General features: G+C 34.8%; 2 protein-coding genes and 1 pseudogene across 2 annotated transcripts; 1 reads left to right on the top strand and 2 right to left on the bottom strand.

Annotated features, from left to right (window-relative positions):
* Positions 1-1,208: 1,208 nt before the first annotated feature.
* Positions 1,209-2,550, bottom strand: LOC107895414 (tropinone reductase-like 1; annotated as a pseudogene).
* Positions 2,551-3,409: 859 nt separating this feature from the next.
* On the top strand, positions 3,410-4,541 carry LOC107896325 (tropinone reductase-like 1). Its single transcript, XM_016821480.2, has 2 exons — positions 3,410-3,556; positions 3,741-4,541. The coding sequence occupies exons 1-2, from the start codon at positions 3,519-3,521 to the stop codon at positions 4,525-4,527; spliced, it is 825 nt and encodes a 274-aa protein (XP_016676969.1). The 5' UTR covers positions 3,410-3,518; the 3' UTR covers positions 4,528-4,541.
* A 1,813-nt stretch (positions 4,542-6,354) lies between these two features.
* Positions 6,355-8,559, bottom strand: LOC107896324 (secoisolariciresinol dehydrogenase). The gene is made up of 2 exons (XM_016821479.2): positions 7,966-8,559; positions 6,355-7,350 (listed from the first exon to the last, which is right to left on the bottom strand). The coding sequence occupies exons 1-2, from the start codon at positions 8,010-8,012 to the stop codon at positions 6,558-6,560; spliced, it is 840 nt and encodes a 279-aa protein (XP_016676968.2). The 5' UTR covers positions 8,013-8,559; the 3' UTR covers positions 6,355-6,557.
* Between the last annotated feature and the right edge of the window lie 6,924 nt (positions 8,560-15,483).

Below are 15,483 nucleotides of genomic sequence, written 5' to 3'. Positions count from 1 at the left end.
TGGACAAGTCTAGTATTATAAAATATAATAATATCTTTGAAAACTATTAATACATATATAAATATAACTATTATTATATTATAAGTTATAATAAAAAAATATAGTATCAATAGTTATGCGTAATTTTGTATATTACAATACATGTCTCTAACTAATAATACATAAAATTTTATTAAAATTTTAATATATTAATAAAATAAAATAAAATTAGATTTTGAATTGAGTTTTAATTTTTACAAATTGTATTTGATATTGGATTTAAATTCTTTTTATTGTGGACATAAGATTTGGACTATAATTAATTTATTTCAAGTTTGGTTAATAATGAGCATATTATTTGGGTTTGAACTTAGTATAATATTTTTTAGTTTTAGAATAAATATTTTAGAATGTGAGTATTAGGTTTATAAATTTAATAAAAAAATCAAACTTATTCAATTGTTAATATAATATAAAATAATAAACAATAAAAGATATTTTATTCAATTCATATACCTGTCATATAATAATAAATTTTATAAACAATTAGCATTTTAATTATTTTATATAAAATAAATCTATTAAATCTATATAATTTATGTTTTTTATAATGCAAATTTAAATTGCATTGTCCTTATATAAAAGTAAAATGAGTTATTACATTCAAAATTAAAATATCTATAACTTAAAAAATCCAAAATTATTTGAATTCATTAGAGCTTGTCGGGCTCGATTTAAGCCCATATCAAAAAAATTCAAGTTCGAGAAAATAAGAGCCCAAAAAGGTCCAAGCCTAAGAAAATTTGAGCTCGTGTTGATTAAAAAAATGAATTACATGAGTGAGGCTATTATATTAAGGTCTGATAGAACTTAAACTACTTGTTATATTGGAGTAAGGATTGTGAATTTACCCTTTACAAACTTGGGAAACCAAATTATATAAAGATGTTTTGTGCTATTGTTTTATTTTATTTTTCTATGTTAGTCATTATAGTGACAGTCAAAGTGCGCACTACAGCCAAATACTCTTTTCAACGTTCAATTTTATAAGTTACCATAAGTAATTGGTAATTGTTGAATTCCAAATAGAATTTAAGATATTAATTAAGATTTTACCCTTGAAAAAGAAGAAAAAACCTTTCCTTTCAATGGGGGAATAGCGAATTTTTTATTTATTGCGGTAGAAGGATGCCTGGATTTGGGCAGAATCATTTTAATAAAAAGTTAACTGAAAACAAAAAGAAAGAAAATTTTAGTGAATAAGATTAAAAGCCTTCATAATGGTTGAATTGACAATGCTGAAACCTCCATCCAAAACAAGGTTGAGCCCACTTACATAATTCGCTCCATCACTAGCCAGGTATAACGCTGTATAAGCCAATCCCTCTGGCTTCATAATTTCCCCTTTCAGATTGCCCGTTGCTGTTAGTGACTGTTCTATGTTTCTCACCTCTGTTTCATTTGGTGCAATCATTGGAGTGACAACTCCATAAGGCGATATACAGTTCACTCTTATCCATAACGCCCAAGCTCTGCTGCCAAGTTCTTAGTCACGCCTAAAACTCCATATTTCGACACTGCATAGGCATTGCCTGATAGCAGCCCTGCGATTGCAGTACAAGCACTAGCTGTAAAAAGTATGTATCCTTTGCGCTGAGGCGCCATCACCCTGGCTGCATGTTTGGCTCCTAGGAGAGCACCCACAAGGTTTACCCCAATAACTTGGTCTATTTCTGACTTTGTGATATCTAAAATGGTGCTTAAGGTACGGTCCAGGATGCCTGCATTGTTATGCATTACGTCGAGTTTCCCGCACTTGCTGATTGTGGCGTCAGTGAGGTTGCGGATATCATCTTCGTTCGTCACATCACAGTGAATGTAGCAAGCACTTTCGCCCAGCTTTCTGGCAAGGGCTTCTCCTTTGTTGTCCTGGATATCAGCGATGACCACCTTGGCACCATTCTCATGGAAAAGGCATGCTGTACTTGCTCCAATGCCGCTTCCCCTCCTGTTATCATCGCCACTTTCCCTGCTGACCTGAAATGAAACCATAGTAAAAAAGCAACAAATAATGTAACAACAAGCTTAAGAGAAAATAATCGATTTTGTTGTTCTACAGAAAAGCAACTGAATCTCCTCGACCCCAAAAGGACACCGACAGAGTTGTATATAAATACCAGCAATTTGGTAAGAACTGTAACTAGAGCTTGTAGGAAAATTTTAATACCTTTTAAGGGGTGAAATCAAAGAAGTTATATTGGTCATCTCTTCTTGATAAGAAATCTGAAATCAAGCAGAGAATAGGGACAAATGAGAGGTGGTTGGGTTTTTATTCATCGTGAGCTCTCTATATAACAATAACCGAAGATAAGTGGGATGAAAACGTGACTTGGTAGTAACATTTGTAAAGTCAAAATCTTGGATACTGATAAAATAATATACATTGTATTAAAGATGAATGAATATATAGATTTTATCGACTGCAGACCATGGACGCATCAGCAAATTACAAAGGACAACCAAAGGTCCAAAACAACAAACATACAGTGAAACCAAAAGGGTCGGCGACATTGGAAAAAAGGTGTTTGTTGGTTCCTAGCCAAGTGCAAAATGAATAAATTACGTTAAAATTCTACCAAGTATGAGAGACAAACTTGGGAATACGAGAAAAAGAAATACAAGTACACAATAATTTTACGAAATCAGATGACCCCAAGTTTAGAGCCACCTTAAAAGTTTAACTTCATTTAGATGGTTATTTTGCTATCAATTTCAACCACTTCAATCCAAATAAACAATGATTAGATGTTTACTTTGTTATCAATTTCAATCCAAATAAACAACTGATACTTAAAAGCAAAAAAAAAAAAAAACAAAGTCTAAATTACTTTTAGTAACTCTTAATATAAGTTAAAATTTAGAATTTAATTCTTATATTTTTATTTTATTTTATTCACATTCATTTTACTATTTATGTTCGGGTTGTGTGACTATTCTCCTAATAGTGTCGTATCTAAGGTTTAAACTTGCATCTCTTTTTGGGGTGTAATATATTTTACTACTACATCATATCATTGTAGGTTAGTTCTTATATTCTTTATTTTTAAAAATTTAATCTCTTACTTTTTCAAATTTCAAAATTAAAATTTAATTGTTAATATTGTTAATTTTTTTATTAAATTCAGGCTAATTATATTGTCGTATTTTGTAATTATACGACTATCAAATAAGTATTTTTTTTATTTTAAAATGTTATACTAACAAATTTAAGCTTAAATGATGATAGAAAGTTGAAGAGAAAAATGTTTGGATAAACCTTTCAACTGTTAATATTGCAGCAACGTTTGGATAAACATGGTTGATGATAAGCTTAAGTGATGATAGAATGTTGAAGAGATATCTAGAAAGAGAGATTGCGGTGATATTCTTTAACATTATCTTCGATTAGTGTTATATATGGAGCTCCCGATGAATCAAAAACCAACCGCCGATCATTTGTTCGTATCTCTGCTTGGTTTCAGATTTCTTATTAAGTAGACATGAGTAGTGTAGCTTCTTTGATATCACCCCTTAAGAGGTACTCCCACAATCTCTAGTTTCAGTTCTTCCCAAACTGCTGGTACACATATGCAACTCTGTTTCTGTCCCTTTGGTGTCGAGGACATTCAGTTTGACTTTCTGTAGAAGAAGGGACATATACCAAAATCGATTGATTTCATTTGCTATTGATATTGTTGCTTTTTACAATGGTTTCGTTTCAGGTTAGCAGGGAAAGTGGCAATTATAACAGGAGGGGCAAGCGGCATTGGAGCAAGCACAGCATGCCTTTTCCACGAGAACGGTGCCAAGGTGGTCATCGCTGATATCCAGGATAAAAAAGGAGAAGCCCTTGCCAAAAAGCTCGGCGAAAGTGCTTGCTACATTCACTGTGATGTGACGAACGAAGATGATATCCGCAACCTTACGGACACCGCCATCAGCAAGCACGGCAAACTCGACATAATGCATAACAATGCAGGTATCCTGGACCGTACCTTGAGCACCATTTTGGATATGACAAAGTCAGAAATAGACCAAGTCATTGGGGTAAACCTTGTGGGTGCTCTCCTAGGAGCCAAACATGCAGCCAGGGTGATGTCGCCTCAGCGCAAAGGATGCATACTTTTTACTGCTAGTGCTTGTACTGCAATCGCGGGGCTGCCATCAGGCAATGCCTATGCAGTGTCGAAACATGGAGTTTTGGGACTGACTAAGAACTTAGCAGCAGAGCTTGGGCATTATGGGATAAGAGTGAACTGTATATCGCCATATGGAGTTGCCACTCCAATGATTGCACCAAATGAAACAGAGATGAGAAACATGGAACAATCGCTAACAGCAATGGGCAATCTGAAAGGGGAAATTCTGAAGCCAGAGGGATTGGCTTATGCAGCGTTATACCTGGCTAGTGATGAAGCGAATTATGTGAGTGGGCTCAACCTTGTTTTGGATGGAGGTTTCAGCATTGTCAATCCTACCATTATGAAGGCTTTTAACCTTATTCATTAAAATTTTTCTTTTTTTTTTCCAGTAATTTTTTTGTTAAAATGATCCTTCCTAAATCCAGGCATCTTTCTACCGTAATAATAAAAAAAATTGGTATTTCAATTCAGATCTTAAACTCTAATCATCAAAGTATTTGTACCAAAATTGTTTCGTATCTGATAGTTAAATTAAATTAGTATTAATTTTTTATTTTTTGAAATCAAGAAAGTAGAATCAATTATTAAAAACACTAAAAACACAACCTCTAACTAAATTGATTAACAAAACAACTCAGCAACTAATGGAATCTCAATATCAATCACAAATTGAATTATTTTATTGAGTTAATTGTTTACTTGTAAACTAGTTTTCTTAAAATTGAATACCACATTCAAGAAATTGGACTTCTTAGCTTCCATTGTCAAATATTACCTAGACGCAATCCAATATCAAGTATTAATAAATAATAACGTGAAGCTATAATTAACTCCATTTTAATTTCAATTTCTTGTATCCAACATTCAAACATCACTTTAAGCCCAATTTCACTCTCTAACAAACCACAAGTTTTCCATTTTATGATTCATCTCTTCAAATCCCATTTCCACCGCTCTCATTACGCTTTCTTTTCTTCACTGTTATTATTATTTAATAAAATACATATGTTTTCTAGTTTCTATCATGTTTATTTCTAACTTTTATGTGTGTTGAGATATTTTTACATTAATATTTCAAACTCACTTTCTTAAATATTACAAATCCATAATATATAGAAGTTCGAATTTAAATTACACTTATTAATTAAAAAACTGTTCTTTATGTCTATTTGTCAGTTCATGTTCGCAATTCATGGTTGTCTCTCCCAACAATGTTATCTTCAAAGTTTGAACCTAGATCCTCTCTATGGGAATGTATTATTCCTTACTATTGCACCCAACCACTTGTTACTATTTGAATAGAACTTTAAGCATAAAATATAGGGAAAAAAGGTTGAGATAATTATCATTATTATTTATCATTATTATTTAAAAAATTTTGACCTAAACAAAAGTTGTACTAATTTTATTGATGTAAAATAGAGTTATTATTTGAATAGAACTCTAAGCATATTAATTATCACTTAATTAATATTACAGTTAATTATATTAATTAGTTATTATTTTAAATAATATTACTTTGCATAAATTACAAAGTAAAACTACATTAGTTAAAAATACTTTAACTATTATTTGAAAATTTTCTATTATAATTTTGAATTGATAAGTTAATATATTTTAATTATATTCAATAATTCAAATAAAAAATATTATTTTATGCTAAACTTAAAATCACATGCAACGCATGTGACATTAGAAGCTAATGTTACTAAAATCATAAAAAGTATTTAATGTTGAATTCATAAAATAAGAAAGCATATCACATGCGTATGTGATTAAAAACCACCTGTGTAGAATATAGGTATCGGTTTACAAATAACATACAATAAATAATATGCAATATTTACGAAATTAAAAAGGAAAAAATAGTTTAAGCTTTGAGTAAAAAGAAATTAAAAAGGCAAATACTTCGGCTTAAGAATAATAAATGCACTCCAATTGTTTATCATGGTATTGCCATTTTTTTATAGCAGGTCAAAATTTATCATGTTGGTGAAAAGAAAATTCAATATTAAAAATCAAATTATAAAAAATTAAATATCAAGTTGCCTTGTGACATTAACTTAATCAATTACATTTTATAAAGTATAAAAAGATAAAAAACATCATCAAAATAATATAATAATCATTTAACTTTTTTTTCTATCTGAATTGGTAACTCATTAATTCATGATATATTAATTTACACTTTTTCTTATTTTAATAATTTTTTTTCCATTGACAATGATCCTTGTTATTAACTTTAACTATTCCAATAAGAAATACATGCATCTTTTCTTTGTCCTCGATCTTTCAATTTCTAATAGAAACGCTGCCTAAATAACTTCTTATTCATATAACTTTAAATGGAAGCTAATTAACAAGACGGGTAAGAATTTGCTTAGCAAAATTTTGTACTTACGAGTCATCGGGGTATTGGAACATACGGAACGACGGATTGACAACAGTGAAGCCCCCATCTATGAACAGATTATGCCCACTCACATATCTTCCCTCCTCATTTGCTAGGTAAAGTGCTGCATTTGCTACATCTTCGGCCTTAAGATACACACCCTTTAGGTTAGCCAACGCACTCATCGCTTTCTCCAGCTCCTCATCATTAACCCCCACGAATCCCGTCGCTAAAGGCGTTGCCAGAGCGTAGGGAGACAAGCAGTTCACTCGGATCCCAAATTGCCCTAGCTCAACTGCAGCATTTCTGGTGAGTCCCAGCACAGCATGCTTTGAGGCACAATACGCATGTGTTGCAGCAGCACCAACGGTGGAGCTTACGCTAGAAGTCGAAATTATGCTACCACTTCGAGCAGGGACCATCACCCTAGCGGCGTGCTTGATCCCTAGGAAAACCCCAGTTACGTTTACACTAAGAACACGATAGAAATCTGATTTATCATAGTCGATTATGCGAGCCTTGTCAGCATCAGCGATGCCGGCGTTGTTGAACATTATGTCTAGCTTGCCATGGGTGGCGACTGCTTTGTCAACAGCATTTTTTATTTGGTCTTCATCAGTGACGTTGCAATGCACGTAGGAACAGTTTGAAGAGCCTATGTCCTCACAAACGGAATGGCCCAAATCATCTTGGATATCAGCAATCACAACTTTGGCTCCATGGTGCGCAAACACTTTAGCAGTGCATTGGCCAATACCACTAGCTCCTCCTGTAATTAGTGCTACCTTCCCTTCCAGCCTGCACGTGATGGTTAGTAGTAAGATTAAGTCTGTATTTTCATTTTCTAAAGATGAATTTCAGTATTTACAACTCGTTTCTCCTTTGGAGAAGGCTAGTCCTTCCCCAGGGGTCTCATTCTTTTACCTAGAAGATGGATCCGACAACCTTGACTCAGGTCAAAATGAGCTCCCACCCAACTAATTTACTTACAGGTTGGCAACCGGGGGAAGATACTAGCTGGAACTTAAGATTTGTACTCAAAAACCAACCATTGAGTTTTCATTTTAAGATGTTAATTTCAGTAATCACAGTTAAATCCTGACAACCTCAATACAAAAAAATATATCAAAATAGTGCAGAAAAATACGTAATTGGACGAGGGGAGGTGGAACAGTGGGATCTTTAACATCATTATGCTATTACAGAATTGCAAACAACAAAAAGCTTCTGCTTCATTTTTTACCAATCCAAACCCATCAAATCTAAACTCTAGGAACAAAGATTAACATATATAAATGAGAATTTGATACCGAAGGAGAAGTTAGATTAACATCTGATAATCTGCACAACATCCAAAGAACAAATAAGATTACAGATTAAGATTGATAATAAAAAATGAGTCAAAACTCCCACCTCTTTGTGACTGCTGAGATAAAAGATGAAGCAGCTGTGGTTGCCATTGTTTCCTACAATTGTTTGACAACGCAGATGAGAAAGACAACTATTATAAGACTCCGTCAACGGCTTGTCATCTTTTAATGGTACTTGAGGAGCAACAGGGAGATGTTCGCGTGTCTACAAATATCTCGTATTTTCTTTAAAAGTTATATATTCAGTTTTTTAAATTTACTATAATTTTAAACGTTTTATATTGTAAAATTATTTCCCCTCCTTTGTCTTTAAGAAAAAATGTCAAAAAAGTCAAGTGTTAATTTCTAGAAAAGAACGTGTTGCGGAAAGGATCGATTCGAGAACTCCGATATGACTACAAGTAAATTGACCGGAACGAAAAATAAAGTGAACACAAGGATTTACGTGGTTCGGCTTTAATGCCTACGTCCACGGGCAGAGGCGAAAAGAAATTTCACTATAACAAGATGAAGATTACAAGTGTTTTACACTCAAGACACAACCCGAGAACCTCACAACTCTCAACCCCTATAGAAAACCCGAAAGCTAAAATCCTAGCTTTCAAAGAACAAGCTTTGCTCTCTCTTGGTTTGGGATGATTAATATGGCTAATGAACCTCTCTATTTATAAGAGAGTTCAAGGACATAATTGTCCAAAACTTTGGCAAAGATTTGTGGTTGAAAATGGACACCAACAACCATCCACTAATCCACTACCACCAACAACCCACTACCAACAACAACAATCCACTACCAATTTTAAGCCATTTCTTAACAAATCTCCACCTTGGCTTGAAATTTACCAAGCTGAACATCATAGTGAATTCCTCGAACTGGATCACCTCTTCCAAACGCCTCTCTGGCGCTAATCAATCCCGAATACCTATCAAGTCCAAGCAATGCTTGAACTTATATGCAGGGATCACCTTAGTTAACATATCTGCAGGATTCTTCTCGGTAGCAACCTTGCTGATAACAATGTCACCTTGCGTAACATGTTCCCGAACAAAATGATATCTGACATCAATGTGTTTGGTCCGTTCATGAAACATCTGATTTTTAGTCAGATGTATGGCACTCTGGCTATCGCAAAATACAACAGTGAAATCCTGTTGTAAACCCAAACTGCTTACTAGACCTTTCATCCACAATGCTTCTTTCACTGCTTCTGCTAACGCCATATATTCCGCCTCAGTCGTAGATAAGGCTACGGTAGACTGTAACACAGCTTTCCAACTAATGGCTCCTCCAGAATAAGTGAAAACATAACCCGTCAGAGATCTTCTTTTGTCCAGATCTCCAGCATAATCAGAGTCCACATAGCCCGTGACACTGCTAGTGCAGTCACTCTGATCATATACCAAGCATAAATCTGCAGAACCTCTCAAGTACCTGAGAATCCATTTCACGGCCTGCCAGTGTTCCTTGCCAGGACAACTCATGTATCTGCTGACCACACTAACTGCATGTGAAATGTCTGGACGAGTGCAAACCATTGCATACATCACGCTTCCAACTGCACTCGAGTATGGAATGTGAGACATTTGCTGCTTTTCTTCATCAGATTGTGGTGACAACTCTGCAGAGAGTTTGAAATGTGGTGCCAACGGAGTACTCACAGTTTTCGCTTTATCCATGCCGAAGCGTTGAAGAACCTTTTCAATGTAGTTCTTCTGCGACACACGAAGCTTGCCCGCCTTGCGATCTCTGTGAATATCCATGCCCAAAATTTTCTTGGCAGCACCCAGATCCTTCATCTCGAACTCACCACTCAACTGCGACTTTAACTTGTTGATTTCCGACATGTTTTTGGAAGCAATTAACATGTCATCAACATACAGCAACAAATAAATGTGCGAACCATCTGAGAGCTTCCGATGATAGACACAAGCATCATAGTCACATCTTGTGTAACCATGCTGAATCATGAAGCTATCAAACCGCTTGTACCACTGCCTTGGGGATTGTTTCAATCCATATAAAGACTTCTTTAATAGACAGACATGGTCTTCTTTACCAGGAACTGTAAAACCCTCTGGTTGACGCATGTAGATTGTTTCCTCGAGCTCACCATGCAAGAACGCCGTTTTTACGTCAAGCTGCTCAAGTTCTAGATCAGACTTGGCCACCATGGCAAGTAATACACGAATGGAAGAATGCTTTACGACTGGGGAGAAAACTTCATTGTAGTCAATCCCCTCTTTCTGAGTGAAGCCTTTAGCAACCAATCGTGCCTTGAATCTAGTTGCTTCAACCCCTAGGATGCCTTCCTTTTTCTTGAAGACCCATTTGCAACCAACTATCTTCTGGTTACTTGGCGGCTTAACCAACTCCCAAGTATGGTTCTTGTGAAGAGATTCTATCTCCTCACTCATAGCAATTTCCCACTGTGCCGACTCATCACACGTGACAGCCTCATTATAACTGGAAGGTTCTATACCAATGGACTCCGCCACACTGAGCGCGAAAGACACCAGATTAGCGTAACGCGGATTTGGTTTGATTTGTCTCTTCGTTCTTCCAGTGGCAATGCTATATGGTTTTTCTTGAGGTGACTCATCTTCATCGGAATCTTGCACCTCAACTTGATCATCCTGGACTGAAGTACCTTCCGTAGGAATTGGAGCGTCCACCTGACACTCCACCTGCTTCTCAACACCGTGATCTCCCATTCTATCTGACTCCTCCTTTTCCCGGGAATTTGTGGTGGATCGAAGCATGGATGACTCATCAAAAGTCACATCTCTGCTGATGATGAACTTGGACGAAACCGGATCAGGACACCACAACCTGTATCCTTTCACCCCTTGGCCGTATCCAAGAAATATGCATTTCTTCGCCCTCGGTTTGAGTTTTCCCTCATTTACATGAGCATACGCAGGGCAGCCAAACACTCTTAAACCAGAGTAATCAGCAGGAGAACCAGACCATACTTCCTCAGGAGTCTTCAGCTCAATAGCTGTTGACGGAGATCTGTTAACCAAATAACAAGCAGTATTAACAGCTTCAGCCCAAAATTCTTCACCGAGCCCAGCATTTGATCGCATGCAACGAGCTCGCTCCAAGAGAGTTCTATTCATGCGTTCTGCAACTCCATTTTGTTGTGGTGTTCGACGAACAGTGCGGTGTCTCACTATTCCTTCATTTTTGCAGAACTCATTGAATTCACCTGAGCAAAACTCCAAGCCATTATCCGTCCGGAATCGCTTGATCTTCTTTCCTGTTTGATTTTCGATCAAAGCTTTAAATTGCTTGAAGTTGATGAGAACCTCATACTTGCTCTTCAGAAAATACACCCAAACCTTTCTCGAGTAATCATCGATAAAGGTAAGCAGATATCTGTAACCACCTTTAGAAATTGTCGGAGAAGGCCCCCAAAGGTCAGAATGGAAGTAATCCACTGTGCCTTTTGTCTTGTGAATCCCAGTGCTGAACTTTACCCGAGTCTGCTTACCGAAGACGCAGTGCTCACAGAAATTCAACTTTCCTGTACACTGCCCAGACAATAATCCTCGTTTGCTTAGCACCGATAAGCCTCTCTCGCTCATATGCCCGAGCCGCATATGCCATAACTTCGTGGTGTCAGAATCTAGATCATCTGATGATGACACTCCCGCAACACCTGTAACCGAGGAACCATCGAGGAAGTAAAGGCCCCGCTCCAAATTACCACGTATCACAGTCAAAGCACCCGAGAATACCTTGAGAACTCCACCTTCAGCAGAGTACCGAAAGCCTTTCTTGTCCAACGTACTCAAAGAGATCAAATTTTTCTTCATTTCTGGAATGTGCCGAACATCAGTTAGAGTTCTAACAATACCGTCAAACATCTTTATACGAACTGTGCCAATCCCCATGACTTGACATGCGTGGTCATTTCCCATTAGTACTGAACCAGAATGCTTCTCGTATGTTGAGAATGCATCTTTCGAAGTACTTATATGAAATGTAGCTCCCGTATCAAGAATCCATCTCCCACCAGCGTAAGAGTCGGATACTGCAAGAACGATCTCGGCATCACTTGAAGAATCTGCATCAGCTACATTCGCACGATCATTTTGTTGCTCCTGTGATTCTGATTTCTCCTTCCTTTTCGGACAATCTACCTTCATGTGCCCGTACTTCTTACAGTAGTAGCACTGTATTCTCTTCTTGGACTGCGATCTAGGATGGCTTTTACTTGAACTTCCACCCTTTGCCTTGGATCTTCCTCGAGCAACCAAGCCTTCGCCTTCATTGTTTTCGACCACCTTACCAGTGATTTTCTTCCTCAACTCACTGGAACTTAAGGCATTTTTCACCTCCTCTAGAGTCAGGTCATCACGACCGTACATCATTGTATCAACAAAATTCTCATACGAGGGAGGCAAAGAACACAAAACAATTATTGCTTGGTCCTCATCATCGATTTTGTTATCGATATTATTCAAATCCATGATAATGGAATTGAATTTATCCAGGTGCTGGGAAACAGGTGTACCTTCCTCCATCTTCAGGGCATAGAGTCTTTGCTTGAGGTAGAGCCGGTTCGTCAATGACTTCGTCATGTACTTGCTCTCTAACCGGAGCCACAAACCGGACGCGGTTTTCTCATCCGCTACTTCTCGTAGCACTTCATCTCCTAGACATAGCAGAATAGCACTATGTGCTCTTTCTAGCATGTCATCCTTTTGCTCTTCCGAAAGCGTGCTTGGTAATTTATCTTTACCAGACAATGCTTTTAGCAATCCTTGTTGAACCAGCACTGCCCGCATCTTGATGCGCCATAAACTGAAACTATTTTTCCCGGTAAATTTCTCGACATCATACTTAGTCGATGAAACACTTGTAGCCATAATTTGGAACCTTTGAATGAATGATAATATTTTCTTCCTGATGTGAAAGATCAGACAAAGCTGCAGTCACAGGGCAATTCAGAAAATATTATCACTCCTTCAACTACGCTCTGATACCAATTTGTTGCGGAAAGGATCGATTCGAGAACTCCGATATGACTACAAGTAAATTGACCGGAACGAAAAATAAAGTGAACACAAGGATTTACGTGGTTCGGCTTTAATGCCTACGTCCACGGGCAGAGGCGAAAAGAAATTTCACTATAACAAGATGAAGATTACAAGTGTTTTACACTCAAGACACAACCCGAGAACCTCACAACTCTCAACCCCTATAGAAAACCCGAAAGCTAAAATCCTAGCTTTCAAAGAACAAGCTTTGCTCTCTCTTGGTTTGGGATGATTAATATGGCTAATGAACCTCTCTATTTATAAGAGAGTTCAAGGACATAATTGTCCAAAACTTTGGCAAAGATTTGTGGTTGAAAATGGACACCAACAACCATCCACTAATCCACTACCACCAACAACCCACTACCAACAACAACAATCCACTACCAATTTTAAGCCATTTCTTAACAGAACGCAATACCACTTGCATCATTGGTTTGTTCGGTAACATTATTTATATTTATGTACAAGTAAATATATTCATAAAATAAATATATTTATATACAATTGTGATTAATATTTTAATTGGGGTACTTTTCAAAAAATAAATATTTAATGCTTCATTCTTTTGACAATTAAACCCTTAACTATATAATTAAAAAATAATATAAACAATTATCATGTTACATTTCATATTTAAAACTCGAGTATTGCATTAATACAACAAACTATTAACCTGGTAGCACTACCTAATAACTTAGTGAGTTTCAAGTCTAGTTGCACTATATCAAGGTCCAAACCTTGTGTACAAACTCATCCCTTAAAATTTATATAACAATGTATTTCATTGATAAAATATTTCATAATAATACTAGATTGAATATTTCTACAAGACTAATATTTTTGCTATAATTATCATCTTAATTGTAATCGTTTAAAAATAAAACTTAATAAATTTTATTATTTTAATAAAATTTCAAATTATAATTTATTGTCTTTTTTTTAAAAGAGTTTGAACTAAATTCACAATAAATTATTTAATAAAATTAGAGAAAACGCTATATTCTAACGGGACATTGGTTAGTAATTAAAAAAAGCTTATGTACTATAAACATCAGTATTGACCCTAAGCCTTCTTTTGGATCGAAATAAGAAGCTTAGGTTTGAATAATAAAATGATAAAAGCGATGAATTGTTAATTGGTGGGTGGCCGTTTCAAGCATCTACCTCACGGAGTTTGATAAGTAAAATATTACTAAATTCAAGATGCATTAATGGTGAAGTGCTGCGAAGCGACAAAGATCATATGGGGGGCATCTTCTTTGGTGTCCAAAGCATCTTTCCTCCTCCTTTTTTTCTTAACAAAAAAAATTACTAATAATTAATCCAATTTATGATATGTTTTTTCTGGAAACTATTGTCGCTTTCTAATCAACCTTAAATAATTGATGTTTTTAGGAATGGGATAATCTTATTAGATGTAAATAATTTAGGTTTGAAGTGAATTATAAGAATCGAATTTAATATTTAGATAGTGTTTGAAAATTTGTTTAATGATTGAATTTAAGTGTAATTGTTTATAATTACATACACATGAATGATATGTTTGAGTCATATTGAATTGAGCATAATTGAAGTACCTATTTACATTTTCTAATTATTAGTGGAGGGCGAGAATTTAAGTAATTACACTAAAATCTAATTATCACACTCATATATTATTTAAATTTAAAGAAATTATTTTTATACAAATTTAAGTTATAAAAATTATATTATATGCATGAACATGTATGAGTATTTAGTATGGTTATGACAATTTTTTTAAAAAAATTATATTATAAATATTAAAAATTATATTATAAAAATAATTTATATTATTTTATAAAATCATAATAAAAAAATATATTATTTAAATATTAAAATAATTTAAAATAATGATTCCATTTATAAAAAGTTGTAACTATTATTTATAAATTTATTTAAGTGAACATAACTTACTTATTAAAAGTTATGCAATTTGTATAGATTTTATAAGAAATTATTTATAGAAAATATATTATAAACGTTATAAATAGTTAACAGATGCTCGTGCTTGACAAGAGTTCTCAAGGTAAACAAACTTGGAAATTAATCTTTATACTTAATCAAGCACAATCTTCTATTATTTTCCTAATCGTATAACTCATCATATTGTATTAAATGAGACATATATTAGTTGACTTAAGATTCATGTACCATTTAACCAAAATATAAGTCTAAATTTGCTTTCATGTGTGTTCTACGTGGGAATTACATTGATGCTAACAAAAGAAGAACTTAAAAATTAATCCTTATATCATGTCAATTACAACCATGTATTAATTTTCCAATCATATAATTGGTATTGTATTATATGAGACATATTAGTTGACTTCAGATTCATATATCATCTGACCAAAATATAAGTTTAATTTGCTTTCAACTATGTTCTTCATGGAAATGGCATTGATGCTACGAAAGAAAAAAGAAGTAACATGAGACCATTCTTTGATTAAAGTGTTGTTTGATTAATTAAAATTAAATATCAAACTTATAT

This window comes from Gossypium hirsutum, chromosome A09 (genome assembly GCF_007990345.1).
Source record: "Gossypium hirsutum isolate 1008001.06 chromosome A09, Gossypium_hirsutum_v2.1, whole genome shotgun sequence".
Taxonomy (NCBI): domain Eukaryota; kingdom Viridiplantae; phylum Streptophyta; class Magnoliopsida; order Malvales; family Malvaceae; genus Gossypium; species Gossypium hirsutum.
The sequence above is the reverse complement of the archived record's forward strand: the minus strand, read 5'-3'. Positions and strand labels throughout refer to the sequence as shown.